Source organism: Populus euphratica, unplaced genomic scaffold, assembly GCF_000495115.2.
Source record: "Populus euphratica unplaced genomic scaffold, PopEup_1.0 scaffold266.1, whole genome shotgun sequence".
NCBI classification, from domain to species: domain Eukaryota; kingdom Viridiplantae; phylum Streptophyta; class Magnoliopsida; order Malpighiales; family Salicaceae; genus Populus; species Populus euphratica.
The window spans coordinates 288,386-306,099 of NW_011500149.1; the positions used below are offsets into that span (position 1 = coordinate 288,386).

Sequence of the window (17,714 nt, forward strand, 5' to 3'; positions counted from 1 at the left end):
TATATATATATATATATATATATATATATATATATTTGAACTAAAAAATTATTAAATGAATATATTTTTAGATGATTTTAAGTGGTTATAGTATATTGGTTGTAATTATTAAATCCAACTCAAAATCTAATTAATTTGTTGAATTAATCTATGAGTTATTAGATGAATTTAAAATTATTATTTTTATTTATAATATTATTAATTTAATTTTTTAATAATTTTTTTTATCTTGATACAGTTTATTTTAATCGAGTCAATTATATCGAGAAGTCAACCATATTGAGAATTAACTTATTAGATCATCACATATTTAAATAAATTTAATAAAAAATAATTTAAAATAAAATTATTAAACTCCAAATTACTAGGTTAATAAGCATAACTACATCACATTTAATTAATAAATATGATATTCATATCAAAATCTTCAAAAATTAACGTTTAATGATTTTTCAATCCACACCTCATTTTACAAATCATTTGTACAGCATTATAAAGCAAACACAATTATCTGTGGCATCTACAACTTAGCTCAGGACCCCATACATGCATGGGTGTGTCATACATGGATTGCTTCTCTTGTTTATTTTATGTTACACCTGTCTGAATCCAATGTCATGGTGATGATGGGCCATAAATGGAAGCCATGCCAGGAGCTTCAAGCTTCAAAAACGTAACGTGGATCACCCAAAACTCTGGGGTCAAAGCTAGTTTCATTATTAACAAATTCAGCCAGCTGTCTTTGTTCCTTGAAATCAGTGATTGTGTTTTTGAGAGTTTTTTTTTAAAATTAAATTAAATTAATATTTTATTTTAATTTTGAAAAATTATTTTTAATATTAATGTTTTTAAACAATCTAAAAATAAAAAAAATTAATTTTCATATAACATAGAAAATAATTCCAAACTGCCCTTGAATAGCAAGAGTCTGACTAAAATTAACTAATACTTTTATTGAATTATGAATGCTAAATTTTTTAAATATTTTTTTAAATTCATTAAAAGAATTGTTTTATAGATGTTTATGGAATCCGAGTTTGTGTTTCTCAAACTTTCAATCTTTTTATTAACTTCATAAATAATGATTAATAATTTTTTTATTATTATTATTATGACGATGAAAACAACAAAAATAGCATGATTATCGTTATTATTGTTAAATTTATTATTAATAAAGCTAATAAATATAATTAAAATTAGAAAAATTAATAAATATATGGTGCAAATATGTTTATGATAAGTGAAACACAAAGAGAAACATAAAAAAAATATCATAATCAAACTAAAAACTTAAAGATTAAATAAAAAAAATTAATGAAAAACTAAATCCATACAAGATTTGCCAATTTTCCTTTTAAAGTTTTCCATCACTCATGATGGATTACCCTTTCTTTTTCGTAATCTTATTTTGTGCCTTTTAAAGTTTATCTATGGCTTAATTTGATGTTTTTTCTAAGGTGTTTTTGAATTTATTGAGATTAATTTGAGTTGATATGCTCGAATCAAATTTGGTTTTATAATTATATTTTTATAAATATCTATTTTATAATAAAAAATTAATATTTTTGACATTTTAAAAGAAAACTAAAACTTAAAAAAGAGAGAGAGAGATAAAGAAGCAGGAGAAATTATAAGCCATTGCTAATTACTGTTATCGAAAATTCAGGATCGTGATAGAGATAGATAGAGATTTTGTTTTTTAAATGTTTTTTATTTAATTTTTTTTTAAATAATTTTTTTTAAAAATATTTTTAATATTAATTAGAATTATAAAAGAATATTTAAAAAAAAATAAACGGCGCCGAAACAATCCTACTTGGACTTCTAACAAGACATAAAACAGGCTGATGTCTTTTTTAGACTTTTGCTGATGTACCACATTCTTGCACGTGTCTCATCTTGGGTAAGCGGGGACGCAACATGTCGAGAAAACAGACTGTAGTTTTAAAATTCGATACGGAATTGTGATCGAGCAAGGCCCATGAATTAGAATTCTTTTTAAATAATTAAAATAATAAAAAAAATTAAAATAAAATTTAACGAATTAATGACACCGGGTTTTAATTAAAAATCGGTCTGAATTAACGAGGCTCTAGATTCACCCGTCCAGCAGTGCCACCTCGGAAATGTACGTGGAGCGTGCACGTGCTTCGTGCTGGAGAAACTGAGGCTTCAATTCCAGACTGTCAACGAAGAAGACAACCACCCGGAGGAATAAATTCTTAAATTAATTAATAATAAATAAAAAAATAAAAAAATTCTTAAATTTAGCTAAGCAAGCAGGTTCTAGATTCCATCAAACTCTCTAGATCTTCCTACCTATCGGTATCTACATCTCCCATTTTATTAATATATTTTTTATTTTCTATCCTTCAAATTTCTAGTCAAAGTAAATCAAGATTGAATACAGAATCTTCATAATTGTCTTAGTTTTTTTTATTTGACAATAAATAATATTTTAAAATTTACTTGGGTGTTAATTAATCTCCTTTAACTTTAATAACTGTTTTTTATTATAAAAAGTGATTATGATATATAGATATGAATAAAAAGAAATTGTTTTTAGGGTAATTACATAACAAATTTAACATAATTTAGATTTTAAAAATAGATATTAAATTCGAGGTGTGGTGCACATAATTTGTCTCTAATCAGATATAAAATATGGACTTGATCTCACTGCGTGAGAGTCGCCTCGAGATTATCGATAATTATGAAAGAAAAGGAACAAAATTAAAAGAGATTTCTGACAATTTTTTTCATTAAAGAAATAAAAATCTTGACAATCTTGAAATTCCAGGTATTTTTTTCTTTAACGAAAAAAATACTAACATTATAAAACAAATTAAAATTATCAAGTCCTAAGTTTTCATTAAATAATAATAATAATAATAATAATAATAACTATATTATTATTATTATTATAGAAGAAATACCAGTAGAGAAGCTGAAAAAAAACTGAGCAAATGAAAATTTATTTTTTAAAAAATATATTTTGGTTGAAGGTTAATTTAATATATATATATATATATAAAAAGTATATTTTGGTTAAAGGTTAATTTAATATATATATATATATATATATAGTTTTTAATATTGTAAATTTAACTACTATTCTTATATTATAAAATAAATAATATTTTATATAAAATATTATTTTATTATTTTATTAAACTATTTATAATTTCATCATATATAAAATAAATTTAATAAAAATAATAACTTCCTTGATTTTTTAAATGTGTAACAATATTAAATAAAATATCATTATAAATAAAATTAAAATTATGATTTATTATATGTGATTTGCTTTTAATTTATATAGTATTATTAAATAATATTTAGCACTGATTTTTTAAAAGAAATATAATTAAAAAATTAAAATTTTTTATTATTTATATATATATAGTGCAAATAAATAAATTTACTGTGCTGATAAAGATTAATTGTGTTTTAAATCAATAACGTGCTCTTTCTACGTGAACAGTATAAAATGTCACTCACTGTTCACCTATTCATTTTCGTACAAAATAAATTAATTTACTTTAGACAGTTGACTTAATAAAAATAAATACATTAAAATTATTAAAATTATGATTGTATTTGTTTTGTTAAAATATATATTAATAATATTTTTTTATTTTTTAAAAATTATTTTTAATATTAATATATTAAGATTAAAAATAATTTGAAAACATTAAAAATATATTAATTTAAAATACATAAAATAATAATAAAATTTTATTATTAATTTAAAATACATAAAATAATAATTTTTTTTTTTCAAAATACTTTTAAATTAAATAAACAAACACTATTTTAACACCGATGTAAACTTTAACCAAACATAATTAATTTATGATTTCTTCAACGGTGAAGACAAACACGTCGTCATTAATTCTTCACCTGTTCACCAAAAACAATTTTTTTTTTTAAAAAAATGGAAAATGATTTAAAGCCAGGTAGAGAGCTGGTGGAGAAATCAAGCATCGAAATATCGAGAAGCAGAAGGCACCCGCCCCGCATTAAGCCATCATCACCAGTAAAACCATGGAGAATCATAAACAAGAACAAGAGCAGGGAGAGCTAACAATATTCAAAGCAAGAGAATTATTTTCATCAAACATAATTCTCAGCTTGATAGCAGTAGCAATATGGCTTGGTTCAATCCATTTTGTTGTTCTTTTAGTTATTTTTTCTCTCCTTTTTCTCTCTTTCTCCAAGTGTCTCCTGTAAGTATCGACAGCCCTTTTCCTTCCTCAATTTTTGATCTTTTCTTCGTTTGATTCTCTTCAAACATGGAAACCAACGCACGGGTTCTTTTTTGTTTTGGCTTTTAGTGTTTTCGGATTGCTTTTGTTGCTCGTTTTCGTTCCAATTGATGATGATAACAAGTTGGGCCGTCGTCTTTGTTGGTAAAGAAACTATCTTACTCCTTTTGTTTATTCTTTCGTTAGTACTTTTACTTTCTTGAAAGGGAGAAGGAATGGATTTTTGCTCTTGTTGTTCAAAAAAGATTGAATCTTTGATTTTTGTTTTTCTTTTGTTGTACGATAAAGACTGCATTTTGTTGCTTTTTGATAACAAATGCAGGTATATATGTAGGCATGCTTGCTGCTATTTTCCAGTGACTTTACATGTTGAGGATATAAATGCCTTCCATCCTGATCGTGCTTATGGTATATACTTTATTTGTGGGATTTTTTTTTCATCAGTGCTCGTTTGCAGAACATGAAAATGATGGTTTGCAATTGACTTTTGTGTTGCTATTTTTGAAATGAAAGTGAATCTGAAAAGGGACTTCGTTGAGACAATAAATCCACAGGCGTTACTGGTCTAAAGCTTAATGATTCTTCACTGACCAATTTTTAATAGAAGTGAGAATTGAATGGTTTGATGCCCCACTTGTTCATTCCTATTGATATCAGCGTGGTCCAATTTCAGGATTATGTGTGACAATAGCACTAGGATGTTGTAACTCTAACAAAAGGTGTAAATATGAAATGGTCTGGGAACATCAGTAGTATGGTTGCAAATGATGTCAAAATAGGACTTGTGTTATCTTTGAGAAATTGGCAATAAGCTTCAAGATGTGATATCAGAAGAGTGGATTTTTATTAGATTAAATTACTTTGTTGATTTGAAATTCAAGTGGCTGGGGTATTGGGTTTTTCTGAGAGGATGTTGTTCAGGAGGAAGTTGATTTTACAGTTTCCTGTGGATCTTAACTTTTTAGCTGTGCTAAATTTCCAATAGCTTCTTTTAGCATTTTTGAGCGAGTAACAGGAGACTTCTTTCGTGCTTCATGCAGTCTTTGGTTATGAGCCACATTCAGTTTGGCCCATTGGGGTCGTTGCATTAGCAGATCATACAGGTTTCATGCCTCTTCGAAAAGTAAAGGTCCTTGCTAGTAGCGCTGTAAGGCATTTTCCCTTTTCTGTATTTTTAAATATTTAGAGCTTTTCCTTCTCTTTCTCAACACATGGGAATTAAAATTCAGGTTTTCCTTGTGCCATTTTTGAGACATATATGGACATGGTGTGGTCTTACATCTGCGACAAAGAAAAATTTTACTTCCCTTCTGTCAGCTGGTTATACATGCATTGTAAATCCGGGTGGAGTACAAGAGACATTTTACATGGAGCATGATAATGAGGTCTTGACCGTTGTTTTTTTTCACCCTGAAGAATAGCTTGGTTGTTAATCTTGGGTGCTGCTTGCTCTCAGATTGCTTTCCTCAAGTCAAGAAGAGGATTTATCAAGATAGCCATGGAGAACGGTGCACCCTTGGTTCCAGTTTTCTGCTTTGGTCAAGTATTGATTCTTTTCTTTTTCACTGACCGTTGTTTTTTTTCACCCTGAAGAATTGCTTGGTTGTTTGTCACCTGTTGGTTAAATGCAAAGCATAGTATTTTCTTGTTATGTACTCCATTTACTTTGCCAGTGAATGCTGGAACTATGTGGATTGGTCCATTGTAAAAGACATTGGTCCTCTTGTGTATTGCTCGAGGTTAATGTTTCAAGAATTGAGTTTTCATCTTATGGATTAATTCTCCCTTTTCCAATTACACATTTTTCATTGATAACATGGTTAATTTTCTTATTCTTGCTGCAGTCAAAAGTGTATAAATGGTGGAAACCCAGCGGAAAGTTATTCTTGAAAATTTCTAGAGCAATTAAATTCACTCCAGTTGTCTTCGGGGGGATTTTTGGGTAAGTAAAAATTTGGGGAAATTCTAGTTATGTTTAGATAAACTCCATTTGTGTTTAGTGTTTAGGCCCATGGTTATACCCACTGCCAGGTGCAGCTTTCTCCAAAAAATCTGCTAATGTTTAATGAGAAAGACAAAATGACTCCTTTTTTTATTGGGGAAGTGGGTTTGTTGTATTATTTCCTCTGTATATTTGAAATTTGATAGAACCCCTCTTTATATATATATAAGATTAAACAAAAACATATTTGCAATTTATAATTGTTTGCTGCTTTTCAGGACTCCCTTGCCCTTCCAACGCCCGATGCATATCGTGGTTGGTAGACCTATTGAGCTTAAGCAAAATCTTCAGCCCACTGTGGAAGAGGTATGGTGCCACTTAAATCTGCAATCTGATGAATCAGTTCTGAATGGAAATGGTGAACATATCCATTTTGTTTGAAGTACAATAAATTCGTTTTATGTTTTAGATTAATGAAGGATTAATACGGGAGAGACCTCCCCTCTTGCTTTTGCAAGAGCACCATTGAGCTCCAAAGCCCATTGTTCATTTATAGATTCCTTGTTCTTCAAGTATTAGTTAGTAATACTTCCTGCTCTGGTCAGTGGCAAAGCTACCCCAAATTCCCAATTTCATTAGAGGGGCCAAGAAAAACTTACATACCATCAAGTGAAATTTGGTTCCAAGGATGGTCATACTCCCATCATGCCATTTGATTACTGGAGAATATAATGTAATGTGAAGTGTTGACACTCAGCTCAAAGCTCTGTATTGTAAAAATCCATAGCTTGCAATTTAAGATGCCAGCATTTCCCAGTCCCAAACTAGTTACACGCTGTACAAAATGTAGCAGATTGTAAAGCTTTTATAATTTAACAAGCTCAGAAACTCAAGGCCCTAGTACTGGTACAAAAAGAAATCCAGTTAGGGTGGGACTTAAAGCTGCCTGCATTCCTCTTTTCACTATATCTATAGACTAATGACTGAGTGACATTAGAGTGTGTTTGGTATTGCGGTAGCTGTTGTGGTTGTGATTTGAAAAGGTTGTTTTATAAAAAGTATTTTTAACTGAGGTTGGTTTGATTTTATAGGTGTTTGGTTAAAATTATGGTTGAAATTGAGGTTGAATAAAAAGTAATTTAATGTGTTTGATTAAGAATATTTTTAAAATTGAAATTATAACTGTTGCTCATACATGGATTTATTTTGCAGCTCGCTGAAGTGCACGGTCAGTTTGTCGCCGCACTGGAAGATCTTTTTAAAAGGCACAGAGCACGGGTTGGGTTTGCTGATCTTGAATTGAAAATTCTATAATTTGACTGCACAACTTAGACTTGTTTCTGAATGTTTCTTTTTTACATTTATTAATCTTTTTCTATGTTTTCTTGGTTATATGTTGTATATATTGATTTTTTTTTATGTGTTACAAACTATTTTTTAAATTGTTTTTCGTCTAAAAAAACATTAAATTGATTTTTTAGGTGTTTTTGGATGATTTTAATGTCAAAAATAAAAAAATAATAATTTGAAAAACATCATTCTAATGCATTTTTAATTATAAAGTATTTATAAATAACATCATGTGCCACACTATTAAACATTCACTGAAAATTAAACTTTGAAAAGCTAATAAATATTCATTCAAGGAATCCATTGTTCTTGGTTACATTCTTTTAGTTTAGGGAGAATGCACAGAGATGACTTGTAAAGCGACAGTTGCAATATTCATTGAAGGAATCCAATTTCTTGGTTACATTTCTTTTAGTTTAGGGAGGCTGCACAGAGATGACTTGTAAAGCGACAGTTGCAATATTCATTGAAGGAATCCAATTTCTTGGTTACATTTCTTTTAGTTTAGGGAGGCTGCACAGAGATGACTTGTAAAGCGACAGTTGCAAGTAATTTTGGTATCAGCAGGGTTTTGCATTCCAGAAGCACATGCGAACAGTTTTCTGCAGAAATGATAATGAATTGAGTGCTGTTTACGGCTATGAGTTACTATCATGCAGAAACGATAATGGGCTGAGGTCCTTATGTGATGGAGTTACAAGTGAGGACTTGGGCAGCCAAAAACAGAAACAGCTAAAATTATTATATAGAAATTTGAATGACGTGTGAGGTTCAATGCCATTATGTATGGGCTAATTGGTTTCATTTTCCTGTTGTTTTTTTATTTATCGAACTATCAGGTCAGTACAATACATCACATCGTCTCCACCTCTGTTCTATAAACTCAATTAAGTAGCACATGATGTGCATATGTGTGACTATTCCTGCTAGATGATGAAAGCCCAAGTGAGATTATTTTGCCTTAACCTGAAAATTTGAGGGACAAAAATATAATTAAAGGTCAAAAGTCTATATAGATTTGATCAAAAGTTCAGGAGGTCTCTCGGACAATCAACCTTGTATAACTCTTTGAAACCACAACATCTGGTTCTTGTACATTTCCGTAAAGCAACTGTATCATTTCGGTACAGACCTGACTAGAAATGTAAGTTGAGGCTTGAATGTCTTTTCATCCGAGCCCAGTTTGAACTAACCAGCTTCTTTCATATGTCAACTCAAGCAGTTACTACAACAGAGGATGCTGTGGGTGATTTTGGTATTTTTAAAACCAAAACTGGTAAGCCAAGGTTGATCATATAAAGATATTGCTTATCACTGTTAAAGGGGGATTCCTAGAACCTTGGCCATTTTTCGAACCTTGCTTAGCCAGTTCATGTTCAAGTAAATTTAAAAGGTAGCATCTCTCACACGAGTTCCCATTTCCATACAGATGCCATGGCACTACCTTAAGACGATAGCATTTTCACCAAGGCCAAAGTGCAGTATAAAAAGTTTCATAGACTAAAGCCATCAGACTCAATTGACGGGAAAGCAATTGAGGAAACCATCACGACAGGAGGCAGGATGAATAAAGCCATCAGACTCAATTGACGGGAAATCAATTGAGGAAACCATCACCAACTGAGATCAGAACACTATAAAAATATGAAGGATGATATAACTCAAAGCCAAAAAGGGGTAATTTCATCTTCTATCATAAGAAACAAATTACACTTCTCATTTGTGCGTCTCATCTAGCTAGAGAAAGCCGAAGGAAGGGAAGGAGAGGGGGGCGAGGATAAGCTGACACCAACAAAGCCATTTGGGTTAATCTTTCATTCCCAACTTAATATTTTGAACTTTAATAGACAATTGTAATTTCTGCTCCTCAATATCTTTCAGCACTGAAAGCAAGTTTGCTCTATATGCTTCACATTTTTGTCTCGCGCGATCCAGTTTGTGATGCAGTTTCTGGATTTTCTTGTCCTGGTCATCCTGCAAATTGATACATATAATATTCAATTACATTCAGCTGAGGAAGTAACAAAACAAACACAAGCCAGCTGTGTTTTGTTCTACTATCCCACAAAAGTAGAATGCAACTATCAGGACCAAGCCTCCACATCATCAACTATTAGGAGTAGGAAAAAGAAAAAGAAAATTAAGAAACATTCTGCATAAAAATAAGTATTCTATTCACACAAAAAACAGAAGATAAATGTTCCAAAACAGCAGATGCAGTGAGAGTTTAGGCTGTTAATGGAAACAAAATCAGATGATGGTATGACAACGATGATGATTACCATGAATCTAAATAGCTTGTTTCTGCTACAAACTACAAAGAGACCCATTGAAGTCAACAAATTAATCTCAACTGACAAAGTCATTAGTTAATCCGAATTAAAAGAGCAATTTTTGCATTAATATCACCTATATTCCAGCATTAACAGAAAAATCTATAGAAAAGGGCAAAAATAAGTATCAAATATTACCGAAAAAGGAAAAATTAAATGAATAAATAACTGAAGTGTGAGAGAGAAGGAATGAAAAACTGACCCCAGAAGCAGGCTGTTCTGAGCCCTGTTGCTGATTATGATTGTTATTATTTGCTTGACTTCCCTGAGGAGGATACTCTTCTCTGCCAGCTCTATTTGCTATTGCAACTTTCCCACCATTCTTTCTTGCAAGAGCCACTTTATTTGCTGCCTCTTGCAAAGCATCCATTGAAACATTGTAAATTTCTAAACTTTGGGTTCCATTATCAACGTACTTAAGGGCTTCATGGCGAAGGTTGCTGTATCGAAAGGTAAGAGATTCTCGTGAACTACTAAGAAAATCACAGGCGTGTTCCTCCAATATGACACCACTCTTGGCATTCCTTGTCCATCGTTTCAAAACATAATGGGAAGGCAGTGTAAGAACATTTGTCACCCTAAAAACTGTCAATATGTGTCTGCAAAGAAGGCCGGAGAACTCAAACATCAGACAACTACAAGAGGCTTTCATCTCACGAACAGTAAAGCTAACAGTATAAGCTTTATGACTTTCACCAAACTTAGCAACTCTATAAGTGGTGATTGCACCATCATCCCCAACTTTGGTTGCCAGGAAAGTTAAAGTCTCAACCAGCTCTTCTTGAAATTTTAAAAACAATTTCCTGGAATAGAGCTCAGCCACTTGCTTCTCCATAGGTGAAGGTGTCTTCAGAACTGGGGCGGTATTTATCGAATCATAGTCAGCTTTGACTTCTTTCTCATAGCGGCTTTCCAAAGCCTTCTCATACTGCTTAACAAACAACTGTAGGGTAGTTGAGGCATTGATGTATCCATCAAAGTAAGAGTTGATGCTGTCACTGCGCTGTGTTATAGACATTTCTGCAAAGAATGTATCTCTCAAGTAAGCTGGGACCCATTGGCGTCGATCAGTATAAACTGCTTGTAGCCACTCGTGCTCCCTGAGATTATATCTATTAAGTAGAGACAACCAACAAGACTCAAATTCCTCAACTGACTCTGTGAGGTTAACACATTTATGGAGCTCCGCTTCAAAATTAGGATGCTCAGAAAGCACATGGGACAGCTTCTCCTGGAATTCTTTAAAGATGTGCCACTTGCAGATACGATGACGGGTTTCTGGAAAAACCTGGTTCACGGCTAGACAAATTACCCTATCATGATCAGTAGTGATTGAACCAGGAGGCCGTTCTGACATTGCCATAAGCCATGTTTTGAAAAGCCAGAGAAAAGAAGCCTCGGATTCATTGACCAAGAGAGCACAACCGAACAAAACAGGCTGCCCGTGATGGTTAACTCCAGTGAACGGTGCAAAGGGCAATCGATAGCGATTTGACCGGTAGGTTGTATCAAAGGTAACAGTGTCACCAAAGTATGTGTAGTTAGCCCTTGCCTTTGCATCAGCCCAGAAGATATTGCTCATACACTGATCTTCATCACCCTGCACAGCATAGAAAAAAGCAGAATTCTCAGCCTGCTTGTTTCGCAGGTAGTCCAAAAGGTGCTGAGTGTCACCACCAAGAGTTCTTTGTCGACTGCTCCTCATGTAATTCCTACAGTCACGCTCAGTAAAACCAACATTACTGATTCCACCATATTCTTTGATGAGGGCAGACATAATACCACTGGGACCAATCCCAGCACACTGCAAGGTATCAATCAATGATTTGGCAGAGCCGGATACATGGCGGTGAGAGCGGAGACAATGCACCTTGTCAGGTGGAACAAGCTCGTGGTTATGTTCCCTTACAAATGCCGAAACAACCCACCTACCACAATCCTGGATTTTAACGACCAACATGGCCTTACAACCAACACGGGTTTCAGCACGAGGGCGTTTGACACGCACATCAGAACGTGCAGGCTTATCCTTGTCAATGCGGAAACCCTCTTTTGCACAAACAAAAGACCTCTGAATGATAGCACCATCACGTCTAGACCTGCGGGACATACTGACACGAGTACTAAATCCCACACGACGAGCATACGAATTGTAAAAAGCCTTCGCAGCCTCCTCAGACTCAAATTCCATACCCTCATAAGGCTCAAGATTAGTGTCCCCTTGAGGGATATAGACTTGACCAGAAATGGAATTGTGGGAACTTTGGGGGTCATAAAAATTCAGCAGGAAATGGTTTCCTTCAACTTCTCCATCTCCTGCTTCCTCTTCTTCCACTTCATCAACACCAACATCAACAGACTGATGCTGAATATCATCCACAGTATCGTCTCCCAAACCCATCATGTCAAATTCAATAACTTCATTCCCCATAGTCAGTGGTTCCAACTCCATTATCATATCAACCACTATAAAAGAAAAAAAAATCTAAGCAAGTTACAATATTAAGAAATCAAACACTGCTACTTCGCTTCCAACTAAAGACGAAAACTTTCAAACCCAAGGTGAAAAAAGTTCCAATCTTTAAACAGAAAACAAAGAAAAGACACAACACTACCACAAACAGAAAATATATCCTGTAAGAAAGAAACCCATTGATGAAAACTTGAAGGAGAGTGAAAATGAAGTAGACTGACCCACTTGGGCTTGGCTTGTATGAAATAAGGAGTTAAAAGCTTTCACTTTCTCAGCTCCTGAGAGGATACACACATGATGTTGATATGAGTTCACTCAGTCACTTCAAAGAACATTACTTCTTGAAAATCAAACAGCAATGGATGTTAGAAACCCATTCGCAGAATCGAAGTTTTAAGGACGAGGACTAAATTGTGGAAGTAATCAGACAGAGCAGAGCTGCCTTTATTTCCTATTCGGGTTTGGAATAACTACAAATCCGTATACATAATATAAAGTGAATAACATATCAGGATCTAAACTTCATGATCTTTCTAACTTCTCTACAAGTTTCATTCCTTGGTCAATTCCCATCATCACAAAGCTAGAGGAAAGGGGTTACAATTGATTTTATTAAACTTAATTCTATAAATAATACTACCAAATATATGATTTAATCTTATATGAAAAAAGATAAAAGCAAAATATTTTTTTATTTGATAAACTAAGTGACATTTTTTCTCTCTGTAATCTTCTTTTTCATAGCTTTTTTGTTATAATTCCAAATCATCTAGCACCAAAAAATAGAATATTCAATTTTGATAAACTTTTGTTCTTAGGAAGTAGAGGGACTAAAGTATTAGCTTCTCACACATACAAGGCTTAATATACAATTTACTCTTCTTTTTTATTTACTCTTCCTTTTATATGAAAGGTTTTCCTTTTTTATGAGAAAGTTATGAATTGCTGATTAGGGGGGAGTGCAAATTAATGAGAGTGGAATTATGCTGTTAAATTATTTATAGATCCTGTTTTAAGACTTCATTTAATTTGATGGTTAAACTATCATAAAAAAATTTATTTAATATAATATGATCAAATTATTTATAGATCCTGTTTTAAGACTTGATTTAATTTGATGGTTAAACTATCATCAATTATTCTATAAATTATATTTTAATAAAAATAAACAAGAATTGATTTAATATAATTTGATAAAAAACTTGGATTGATCTACCCGGTTAATCCAAGAAAAATATAATTAAAATTAATTAATAAAATAAAAAAATTAAATTAATCCAAATTAATCTGGATTACCTCACTTAATTCGTCTCTTGAAATCTATCCTAAATTAACTTTGGATTGGATTTAAAAAAGAAATTGATATATTTCTCTCGGTTGTAAATTCATATTTTTATTGGAAAAAAATAAATTTGTTTTCTTTCTCAAGAAAAAAATTAATGATTAAATAAAGAAAGTGAAAAAATATCTAGGAAAAAAAAATTAGAACACACAATAATCCATTCTATTGTTTTTGTTAATGATTTATCTCCTAGTGTTTATTATATGATGATTTTATCAAAGCTGTGTCAAAGCAAAAGAAATATTACATTTTAAAATGGAACTTCACGGGGGTTAAATTGTGTTTTGTCTTTATTATAATATTAAAAGTAATTAAATAATAAATATTATAATTTTGCATGAGTTTTATTGAAATTCCTCTCTTAAAATTTTGGTTATACATAAAAAAAAATGTTTCTTAAACATGTTTTTTCAAATTATAACTATAAAAAGTACCATAACATCAAACATGTACTGCATCTTCTAACAGTAGAACCGTAACCAGATGGTTGCATAATGTTTTTGAGCCTCTAAAGATACCTGGGATGCATGCATTTAAAATTTATTTAAAAGTGTGATTGTAATTGATTTTTTTTAAAAAAATTATATTAAAATAATATTTTTTATTTTAAAAAATTATTTTTAAAATCAACATATCAAAATAATTTTTTTTATAAATATAATTTACAGCATATTCTCAAACATTCACTGAGCCTAGATAGTAAGCTTTTGTGTCCATATTTCATTATTTCTTCGATAGCAATTGCAATTGCCAGATGCTGAAGCAAATCTAAGCTAAGTCCATTGCCCACTCTATAACTATGCTTCTTAATTATGTTACGTATTCTGCAAAGGTGTTGCCAACAAGTGCTGGATTCAAGACAAAGAACACATCAATTGAAATTGAAAATGCAAGTTACATTCTTTCTTTGCTAGGGAACTCTGAATGCTTCATGCACATCAATTAGAGCAGTATAATTGGAACGAAAAAGTTAAGAACGGATCAGTAAACTCAATAACCAACTGTTGATTTGGAACTGCTTATATGAAAATCTATCATGCCCTGAAGGAACTTTCTGGTATACAAGATTGGCATGCATCTCAATGATTTATCAGATATGATATAGGAGATTTTGATCAAATATGTAATCTTATGCTAAGGGTTATAAATTTCAATCTAATTGCTGGATTGGATTGAGATTTTTCTCTGTATTTATTATTTTTTTTGTATTGTTCCTAGTTGCGTCGCTTGTGATGCCAAAAAAAAATCAACATGTATAGGTGAGAGATGGAGTCACCAAACTAAATTTGTGGCAACTTTGAAAATTCAAATATACCTATGAAAAAACCAAATGTTAAAAGTCAATACAAGTTGAAGATGAATTTTGAATGAAGTTTCATAAAAATTAAGTTTAGAAACTTAATTAATTGAATTTTTAATGGGCTAATTTGATTTAATAATGAGCTTAATTAAGGGTTTAATTAAATCTATAAATTAATTTAGGCATAAATTAAAAGAATTAATGAAGTGCAAGAACTTAATTAGACTTTTAATGGGTCAAATTACTTTTATTCAGGATTTAATTATTCAAAAATTTAAGTCTGAAAGCCTAATTTTGATGTAATTGATAATATTGAAATTTTAGAAGACTAAATTCAACTTTTACAAGCTTATTTGGATGAAATTAGGGTTGAAATTACAAGAAAAATCAAGATTCAAGGTTTAATTAAGGGCCGAATTGAAGAACCTCATAATCAAGAATCAAAGTACAAAAAACACATACATTTGATGACTGAAATCAATCAAAATAGGTGTTAATTTGAAAGAAATTGAAAGTTTGATGGTTGATAGGGGTTAAATTAAACAAACTAGAAGTTTTAGAATCAATTGAGGATACACATGCCAGAATTGAAACAACAAGAGCTAAATTAAAGTTTGCAAAATCATAATTAGAAAAACTTAATTTATTGAGTTTACTCTAAATAACGTGTCACTCATCTTTAATAAAGAGAATGAGTTACATGTCATCTAATCTTTGTTTGTCATCTTTTTCAGCCAATAAAGTTGATCAAGTTACCACTTTCAGGCAAATAAATATAGCATTTCTAACCATTTCATAGGCTTAAACCATCATTAATGGACTTATAAACACCCTTTTTTTAAGAATTAGTGATCCTCGTCACATGTTTATAACTATTTTGACTCAATGAACTCAACAATATTTTTTCTCTAATCAACTTCCATTTTAAACTAATTAAGAGCTTGTATTTTAATCAATGAATATGAAGTTTTAAATCTTCAAATTATATAATATTTGATCCATATGATAAATATATATTTCCTCTACAAATATTAACTACTTTTATCTCATTTTTATATATAGTTTTGTTATGATAATCTCTTCAAAGTAGCGCTCATTTGGTCAATCATGATTAAAGAAGAAAACCAAAATGATTGTTTAAACTTCATGATTATCTTCTCTTGACAAGTTTGAGATGAATATTAAAAATTAATTTACGAGTTGCTTAAGATTAATTTGGAGGGGTTGCAGTAGCGAGATCAATTACTCTTGCATCTCAATGATTTATCAGATATGATACAGGAGATTTTGATCAAATATGTAATTAACAGTTATAAATTTCAATCTAATTGTTGGATTGGATTGGATTGAGATTTTTCTCTATATTTATTATTTTTCTTGTAATGTTTATGGTTGCGTCAAGATCTTATACTCTCGTGATGTCAAAAAAGAATCGACATATATAGATGAGAAGTGGAGTGACCAAAATTAATTTGTAGTAATTTTTAAAATTCAAATATACCTTTGAAAAAACCAAATGTTAAAAGTCAATACAAGTTGAAGATGAATTTTGAATGAAGTTTCATAAAAATTAAGTTTAGAAACTTAATTAATTGAATTTTTAATGGGCTAATTTGATTTAATAATGAGCTTAATTAAGGGTTTAATTAAATCTATAAATTAATTTAGGCATAAATTAAAAGAATTAATGAAGTGCAAGAACTTAATTAGATTTTTAATGGGTCAAATTACTTTTTTTTAGGATTTAATTATTAAAAAATTAAGTTTGAAAGCCTAATTTTGATGTAATTAATAAGATTGAAATTTTGGAAGATTAGATTCAACTTTTACAAGCTTATTTGGATGAAATTAGGGTTGAAATTATAAGAAAAATCAAAATTCAGGGTTTAATTAAGGGCTGAATTGAAGAACCTCAAAATCAAAAACCAAAGTACAAAAATCACATACGTTTGATGATTGAAATCAATCAAAACAGGTGTTAATTTGAAAGAAATAAAATTTAATGATTGATAAGGATTAAATTAAATAAACTAGAAGTTTTAGAGCCCATTGAAAATACACATACCAGAATTAAAACAATAAGGGCCAAATTAAAGTTTGAAAAATCATAATTAGAAAATCTTAATCTATAGGATTTACTCTAAACAACATGTCACTTATCTTTAATAAAAAAAACAAGTCACATGTCATCTAATCTTTGTTTGTCATCTTTTTCAGCCAATAAAGTTGATCAGGTTATCACTTTTAGGCAAATAAACATAACATCTTGGACCATCTCAGAGACTTAAATTATCATTAATGGACTTATAAACACCTTCTTTTTAAGAATTAGTGATCCCCATCATATGTTTATAACTATTTTGACTCAATGAACTCAACAATATTTTTTCTCTAATCAACTTCCATTGTTTTTTATAATTTTAAAATTATGAAGAACTTGCATTCCAATAAATGAATATGGAGTTTTAGATTTTCAAATTATATGATATTTGATCCCTGTGGTAAATATATATTTTCTCTATAAAGATTATCTATTTTTATCTCATATTTATATCTAATTTTGTTATGATGATCTCTTCAAGGTAGCTCACTTGGTCAACCATGATTAAAGAAAAAAACTACAATAATTGTTTAAACTCCATAACTATCTTTTGTTAATAAGTTTGAGATATATATTAAAAATTAATCTAGGAGTTGTTTAAG

The 17,714-nt window shown here is 30.6% G+C and overlaps 2 protein-coding genes across 3 annotated transcripts; one reads left to right on the forward strand and one right to left on the reverse strand.

Annotated features, from left to right (window-relative positions):
* The first annotated feature begins 3,899 nt into the window (after positions 1 to 3,899).
* DGAT2 (diacylglycerol acyltransferase family) lies at positions 3,900 to 7,605 on the forward strand. 2 transcript variants are annotated; one of them, XM_011006103.1, is made up of 9 exons: positions 3,902 to 4,232; positions 4,341 to 4,415; positions 4,594 to 4,679; positions 5,312 to 5,418; positions 5,501 to 5,656; positions 5,728 to 5,814; positions 6,116 to 6,213; positions 6,492 to 6,579; positions 7,426 to 7,605. In XM_011006103.1, exons 1-9 carry the CDS (start codon positions 4,051 to 4,053, stop codon positions 7,525 to 7,527), a joined length of 981 nt encoding a protein of 326 aa, XP_011004405.1. In that variant the 5' UTR covers positions 3,902 to 4,050; the 3' UTR covers positions 7,528 to 7,605. The 2 variants fall into 2 exon arrangements, with proteins under 2 accessions (XP_011004406.1, XP_011004405.1); XM_011006104.1 differs by lacking the exon at positions 5,728 to 5,814 and having other exon boundaries at positions 3,900 to 4,232.
* A 1,593-nt stretch (positions 7,606 to 9,198) lies between these two features.
* LOC105110901 (protein FAR1-RELATED SEQUENCE 5-like) lies at positions 9,199 to 12,673 on the reverse strand. The gene is made up of 3 exons (XM_011006102.1): positions 12,591 to 12,673; positions 10,099 to 12,362; positions 9,199 to 9,537 (listed from the first exon to the last, which is right to left on the reverse strand). Exons 2-3 carry the CDS (start codon positions 12,352 to 12,354, stop codon positions 9,370 to 9,372), a joined length of 2,424 nt encoding a protein of 807 aa, XP_011004404.1. The 5' UTR covers positions 12,355 to 12,362; positions 12,591 to 12,673; the 3' UTR covers positions 9,199 to 9,369.
* Positions 12,674 to 17,714: the final 5,041 nt, after the last annotated feature.

Coding starts and splice junctions, on each gene's coding strand:
- LOC105110901 (XM_011006102.1), bottom strand. CDS start 12,354: ATGATAATGGAGTTGGAACCACTGACTATGGGGAATGAAGTTATTGAA. Junction 9,538..10,098: donor CAGAACAGCCTGCTTCTGGG/GTCAGTTTTTCA, acceptor ATCAATTTGCAG/GATGACCAGGACAAGAAAAT.
- DGAT2 (XM_011006103.1), top strand. CDS start 4,051: ATGGAGAATCATAAACAAGAACAAGAGCAGGGAGAGCTAACAATATTC. Junction 4,680..5,311: donor CCATCCTGATCGTGCTTATG/GTATATACTTTA, acceptor TGCTTCATGCAG/TCTTTGGTTATGAGCCACAT. Junction 5,657..5,727: donor ACATGGAGCATGATAATGAG/GTCTTGACCGTT, acceptor GCTTGCTCTCAG/ATTGCTTTCCTCAAGTCAAG.